Source organism: Diachasmimorpha longicaudata, chromosome 4 (assembly GCF_034640455.1).
Source record: "Diachasmimorpha longicaudata isolate KC_UGA_2023 chromosome 4, iyDiaLong2, whole genome shotgun sequence".
Lineage (NCBI taxonomy): Eukaryota > Metazoa > Arthropoda > Insecta > Hymenoptera > Braconidae > Diachasmimorpha > Diachasmimorpha longicaudata.
Genome location: NC_087228.1, coordinates 8540452 through 8548102, shown reverse-complemented (window position 1 = coordinate 8548102; position 7651 = coordinate 8540452). Strand labels below are relative to the sequence as shown.

Genomic DNA, 7651 nt, shown 5'->3' with positions numbered 1-7651 from the left:
TAACCAGGAAAATATAATGTGAAAGAAGATTTATCGATGTTTGGAAGTCGAAAAAACACTTGTCGGTGAACCGCCGGGATTTGAAATAATCGCAGTGACGTATTTTCATAAAAAGAACCTGTACTCACTCCTCCATCCACTCAAAAACACCCCAATGTCCTTAGCCGCGGGGGGTTGCCAATTGGAAAATCCACTAAAGCACATCCCTACACATCGTTAGTACATCATTGAACATGCGTTGATTTTGTTTGTATCATCGTGGATAATTAATAATCATCTGTGCCCATAACGTCGGCCGGAGAAAAAATAAAAAATCCTCGTTGTCAATTAAACTGTAGCTAGAGTTGTGTAGGAAATTATTTGTAGATGACGAATATAAAGGCTTGCTCATGTGTACACGTCCCAATCATCGAATCCAATCACATAAAAATTGTGTATTTAATCGAATTTTTTGTAATGAGCGGCGCCTTTTCGAGCCGCTCCCCCGCCACCAGAATCGACGGTGGTGCCTTTCACGGTCAGGGTAAGCACTGACATTGGCGTGCGCTTCGACATTAGTCTACTCTTTTTACCAAAACTGTGTACAAGTACCTCGCGACGTCGTGCACGGCGCTGTGTACTGTGTGGAATGGCACATAGAGGTCGCCACCTACAGATATCATGTGGGCACGCGGGTTTCACCTGTAGGGTACCTGTAACTAGATTTCGTTGTTGGGATGTTCAACAACAAACACATCCCCAACAATCTATCCATGTTGTCTCTTCCCAGTGCGCCCCAAAAAATGTAATTAACACCATGAACTTAAGTGATTAAACCATAATGAAGCTTCGTAAAGTGTCAGTGCCATCAAAAATCGTCTCTGGAATCCACAACGTATCCCCAGAGGACTCTCTCCCAGGTCACCCTCCTGTCAGAAGAATAAGCACGGGAGTTTCTCCTTACGATCGTCCGGGTATTTCCTCGTTCCACAAATCACGAAGTATCCCCACGTCTCCAGGAGCCTCTACGACCCCCTCAACCCCCCCGAAGATTGATTTCATCAAGAAATGGCTGATGACAGCGGAAATCGAAAAGCCTGCCAGCGTCTTGAACTCATCGTACCCTCCAGTTGTCAGTGGCAGTTCCCTGGGGACGAAGAGGCCTCCTAGGTCGCCCCTACGACAATTCAACGAAGTAAAACGCGTCAGGGTGAGTGAGGAGCCCAACAATTTGCGAAAAATCCCTTTGCCAAAACAATTGACCTCTTCTAGCAGAGACTCTCGGGTCTTGAAAGAGAATTTGGAAGACTGTGACAGCTCCAGGACCTCAGAAAAAATCTCGGGGGTGTCATCACCTGCCAGAACTAACGAGAGTATCGAGACGGCTTCCCTGTCCCCTAATTCGAAGTTGACAGCTTGCAGAGCTGTCATTTTTGGGGAAAAAATTGAGAAAAAAAATCAGGACAGTGGAACTCCCGAAAAACTCCATTGGAAGGTCAGGGAAAATAGCTGGAGATCCCCAGAGGAGTCTCTATTAGAACATCTAATCTCACAATGTGACAGTCCTCCACCCAAAGACATTGACATTGACTCCCTCTCCCCATCGCAGAGCTCGGAACTCTCGAAAATCCACGAGGTTTTGTCTACGGCCTCTTCAAGGAGATCAGATGTCATCGAGTGTCGGTCCAGTGATGAAAATACTCTGGAGGAAATTCTGAGTCGTGGAGATAAATCCCCTGAAGACGTGTTGAGCATTGATACAGGAGCTGATGATGACGAGTGTGATAAAACCCTGCAGAACTTGATAGAAGATCCTGAAGAATTTTTAGAGGTCGATAATCATGAAGAGGGACTTCAGGAGGTCAACAGGAGGTACTCAGAAGACTCCGATGTGACGTATTATTCAGCTGGGCATCCGGTGGATAGAGACGTTATCGAGGAGTCGGTGTCCCAGAAAATATCGGAGGCTTCCAGCAACCAAGTGTCCAACGTCAAGTCTAACCTCACTATTAGTGATAATTCACCTAGTGCTGAGGCTTCCCCAATCTCGGGAAGAAATGGCCTTGAGTTTTATCCATCTATTGATTATAGAACTGTGAAGAAGAAGAAGAAAGCTAAAAAGTAAGTGTGAGGTGTGAGAAATGATGGATAATATTAATTAATAATCAATTATGAGATTGAGTAAGCTAAAATGAATTGTTTTGGATTTTTAATTCACTATCTCAGGATATTTTATTATTATTACAGAGGATCACTTCTCGAGAGATTCCAGACATTAGTGAATGGAAAAATATCATGTCTACGTATGTGGCGTCATCAAATGGCCCAGGCACGTTTCAAGGGAACATGCAATCAGTGTGTAATAATGCGAATTAAAAAATTTTCTACTTCCTATGGAAGGCCATATTTTCGAGGAACAGTCATAAGAGACTCGTTAAATCTTCTGAGAAAAACCACTTCGATTAATTCATCTAATTTAAGTGTTGCAAGTGAACCCGATGAATCATTGGGGAGGACTTTGACTATTTTAATAGTTCCAGAAATTGTTGGGCAATTTACTGTTAAGGAGAAGAGTGCTTTACAGTTTTATCCACCTTGGGAGGTAATTGATGCTGACAAGCTCATTTTGACTGTTTTACATTTTAAATTAATCCCCGATGAGACCGACGAATCCCAAATTATTGAAGAACAATCCGCTAAGTTTATTGTTACTCACGAATTCGATTGTCCTTGTTTGAGGGCTGGAAAATTAGTTAATTCTTGTTCTGTAAAGTTTACTAATTCAAAACCAAATCCTATGGACTACTTTCTTAAATAATTTATTGTTTGATAATTGTTACAGTTGATTTTATGTTTTGATAGTTTTATCTTTGTCCATTAGGTTCTTAGGGCAGAAGCAAATCTAAAGTTGAAGGAAAAAGTATGGAAGAATATTGTCATACAGAAAATAAATTTTATATTCGAACAAAACTGTTGTTTATTCACCGATAAAGAACAATAATTAATTCTGCGGGAGTGTCATTTATCATTGATAATCTCTAAACATCACATGTGGGAGGAAAAATAAGGATATCGAATAAAGAATGGAACTACGTTCTAATCCAATAATCCTTTGCTCTTGCTAACATCGTCACATGGCTCAGTATTTTTAATTCAAATCTAAATGTCAAGAACAATTTTCTTTCCCACCTGTAGATAACACGAATTCCTACATATCCCACTTCGTCAGCTGATCTCTAATGTCAGTTCTGAGTCGAAGGCAGCGGTGAATTGTTGTTTTGTTACGATAGTTCGTGGAAACCCAAAACCCCCAAAAACATCAACAGAAATTAGTCATCTGTTCCGGTCACCACTTTCACTAGTAAATTTTCTGGTAAGAGTCATGATAATTCCTCCACAATAACCCTTCACTCCCTTTTTTCACGCAATGTCAAAGCTAACCTACAATTTTTCGGTCCCTTCTATTCCATTATCGAAGTACAATTTCCTGTGAATAATTGATAAACGAGTATATTAATGTTTCGGACCCCTTTTTTCAATCTTTAGCCACAATGTCAGTCGCTCAGGAACGCCCAGAGCTGTACGAAGAAGTGAAACTCTACAAAAATGCCAGGGAAAGGGAGAAGCACGATAATCAAGCTGATTTGTACGCTGTTGTAAACACCCTTCAGCATTTGGAGAAGGCTTACATAAGGGACTGTGTTACACCCAAGGAATATACGGCTGCATGCAGTAAATTGTTGGTTCAATATCGTGCTGCTTTCAAACAGGTAATCAAGTTACAAATACAAACTCCTGAAAAATTATATAAAATAGACAAAAAATCAGTATACATCGAAATGCAAATTTCCCACGTCGTTTCCAAGAGTATGCCACGTCGTTACCCAGTCAATAAATATGAAATTCGTAAACGGATCACATTAAAATTTTTTTTTTTTCATAACTATCGTCATTTATTACAGTTTAATGTCGTTATTGTGTTCATTTGTATTTTTAATTTCTTCATTAAAAGGTTCAGAGCGATCAATTTCCCACAATCGATGCATTCGCAAGAGCATTTCGTTTGGACTGTCCAGGAGCCCTTGAGAGAATTAAGGAAGACAGACCAATAACAATAAAAGATGATAAAGGAAACACATCGAAGTGCATCGCTGATATCGTTTCTCTATTTATCACTCTCATGGACAAACTCCGTCTGGACATAAAAGCCATGGACGAGCTTCACCCTGATCTGCGTGATCTCCTTGACACCATGAATCGTCTCAGTATTTTACCGAGCGATTTCGATGGTAAAACTAGGGTATCAGACTGGCTACAAACTTTAAATAACATGTCAGCATCTGACGAATTGTCCGAAACCCAAGTGCGTCAACTGCTCTTCGATCTGGAGACGTCCTACAATGCTTTCAACAAAGTACTCCACAATTCATAGTTTATAAAATTTATTTTACATTTTATTGTACAATTATCCTATGTGAAATAATCTGTCACGATATTTTTTTTATATTACGAATATATTCTCGATTGAAATATGTAAATGTTGATGTGAAATTGTAGAACAATTCTGAGGGGCATTTGAAATAGTATGAGATTTATTTCATGATCAGAAAATTAAAATAACTTGACTATAGTCGTTATGTTGAGGTTTATTGGAATCCTTTTCGCGTTATCAAGAGTAATATTCGTGGGTATCTAAGAACGGCGTCAAATTCTCCACAGCTGACACCCGAATTCGGGAACGTCCGGACAGAGAGGAACCTCAATTGAATTCCTCATCCTTTGAGAGAATTATCGCACATTTTTTCGGCGATAAAAACCTGAAAAATATCCTCACAAGTAATTAAGCAACAATGAGATGAATAACTCAGGAACTCTCCATTGGAATGTTCCATTAAAACACACAGTTGCAAACATTCATTCTAAAAAGTTTGATGAAATTCTCTTCACTGGACCGATCACTACAAACTTCCTCATTGCCCCATAGAAACTCATAATTCATTATAATACAGCTATCCTCATTGTTGATCATTAATTAAATCATAACAAATTACTCCTCAATGTTCATCAAATGAAATCAAAATTTTCCTACGTCGAACCAAAAATTAATAACCATTCCATGTAAAAGACCTTTAACAAATTGTCTGTTTCTCCTCAGGAACAATTACAAACTTTACACAACTAATATCTCAAAAATTTCACCAACATCAACGTGGATACTTCATCACCGCTCCCTTAGCTAATCAAAAGCTCTCTTGCCCCATTAAACCAGCAAACTGCAACATTGCAGCATTCATTTGAAAAACTTAATGAAATTCTCTTCCCCCTACAAATCATCACAAGTTTTCTCCTCACCCCCATCTTAAAAAGTCTGAATCCATTCTACCTATCAAAAAAAAAAATTCATAAACAAGACACTTCAGCATCGTTAAAAATCTCCCAATAAATAATTCTCTCAAAGTGCTTTTATCGTTGGAGCTTTTATAGCTGTGATTAAAAGTTTTACCAGGATCGTTTGTGTTTGGCTCAGGTGGCGCGTGAATTCGATACATCGGGATTCTGCCCAGAGTTTACGTTATCCCCTCTACCCTCCCTCCCCCCGCCCTTTGCCCCGTTCTACCCCTCAGAAAGTGGGTGGATTGAGGCTCCGGTAGATGTGCAGACAGGGTTGATGTTGAGATGTACCAGCCAAACAGAGTGAGTGGAACAGCATCCACTGCTCTTGCCGGTTAATTTGCGTCGGGGGTTTTAGACGAGCTATCCCTTTGATGTTTTGGGACGAGTGGGTGGGGGTGCAATGGACTTTTGGAGGAATCGTATTTACGCGGCACCCGTCTATGCAAATTGCAGGTGGGTGGAGAGAGGGTAATGCAGAGGATACCGTGAGAGGGAGGGAGAAATGTACAATTGGTGAGATGTGGTGGGGCCTAGTTGTGCGTTGAGTTTTAAGGGTATGGGCCAAGGGGATGTGGGTGGGGGAGGGGATTGAGTAGGTAGTTGGACTATTACCAACCGTCAGGTTACTAGCCACGAAAATACAATAACGGCTTCGAAACTATTGACTAAACTAAATTAAACCCGACTAAACCAACAGACCCTCACACAGACGATGTATATAAGATGGGGAGGGGGTGGGTAGGATGTGTAGAAGGGACTGGTGTCCTCACGGGGGATTTGCATGTAAAGGATTCGAGTGCCATTGTAATTGCTCCAATATTGGGAGAAAGAACAAAATTTTATATTTTTTTTTTGAGGAAAAATCGGAAAGAAAATTAGGATTGAAGTGATCATGACGTCAATAATTGATAATTCGAGAATACATTAGTTAATGGAGTTTATAAATATTTGAAGAATTCAAGAATATCGTCTTATTTTAGAGGAAAATTTATTCATTCAAAAATTTATTTATGATTTCTCTTTCAGTTGCTGCACAAATCGTTCGTCGATTTAAGTAAATTGACTCAGGCTTTTGATATTTCTATTTTTCCCCCAATGCAATTTCTTAAGTGGGCTTGTGGTTATTCCATTCGGCTTTCGTTTGACCGTCGATCCACTCTACCCAATCTGGATTCTCAAATCTACTCAGAATAAAATCATGGGAATGTTTGATTCAATCTGATTGAGAGCACAAAGCTATCAGCCCTTTGTAATACCACATTCTCGGGTATTGGTTGTAGGGCTATCACATTCGAAAGTTTATCCTTCACCTATTTCAGGGAATACAGCGTATGCCTGAGTTTAAACATACATTTGACTATTTTACTTACGTTTTCCATGTACCGGAGGGACATAAAGGTGAAAAAGTTGGGCTTTCGCGAGGTGGTCGGAGGAAAATCGCTTTATTTTTTCGCTATCATATATCGCAAGTCCAGATATAGTGCGTCGTTCGGTTTCAAATGGATAAGCTCGAATAAATGGAGGGAAAACTCGCGAAAACTTCCAGGGATTCTTTCAAACTAAAAAAAATTAAACAAATCAAATAAACGGAATTTTTTGGTAGAACAAACTTGATTTTTATTTCCTCTTCGATTCGACTTTAAATGGTTCAAAGTATCAAAGAATATTCCCTCCATAAAACTAAAAATTTTAATAATTAGAAATTAAATTAATGGTTTTTATTTTCTCTCAGTTCCAGGCACCTCAGGATTTTCATTAAATATTCTCGTTTTAAGTTGAACCATTTCTCAAAACCCATTACACTGGAAAACAGTCGGTAGATATCTTTGAAATTGTATCCGAACTGGTGGGGATTTGAAATCGAAGGGGCTCGAAGCATCGTGTGGAAAATATAAAAGTGAAATATCGTTCTCCATATTTCTGATCGTTTCCCCAGTGTTTCTCAAGACCCATGGGTCCATTGGTATTGGTCATTTTTACTGCATTCTATCTTGCGTGAGACCCTGGTAAGCCAACCGGTAAAGGAGTTATTGGCAAGTGCATTTATTGTCTAGAGAATAATTTCCGGAGGACCATTTTTTCTATCGAGCTATTGATTCATACGAGACTCTAAGCGAAAATATCGAACCAAATAAAAAGTTGTGGATTTTTTTTTGAGGTTGTCAACGTGTGCAGAAGAACAAAGATTAGATAAACGTTAAAAAAGCAAAACATTTCCCTTTTTTCGAAGAGAAAAAATTGACTTCTATTCTCAGTGAATATTTTAATGTGTCAACAA

General features: G+C 39.3%; 1 protein-coding gene across 1 annotated transcript; it reads left to right on the top strand.

Moving 5' to 3' along the window:
• The first annotated feature begins 682 nt into the window (after positions 1 to 682).
• LOC135161823 (uncharacterized) lies at positions 683 to 4609 on the top strand. The gene is made up of 5 exons (XM_064119746.1): positions 683 to 2100; positions 2227 to 2794; positions 3209 to 3352; positions 3489 to 3749; positions 3992 to 4609. Exons 1-5 carry the CDS (start codon positions 821 to 823, stop codon positions 4409 to 4411), a joined length of 2673 nt encoding a protein of 890 aa, XP_063975816.1. The 5' UTR covers positions 683 to 820; the 3' UTR covers positions 4412 to 4609.
• The last annotated feature ends 3042 nt before the right edge of the window (positions 4610 to 7651 follow it).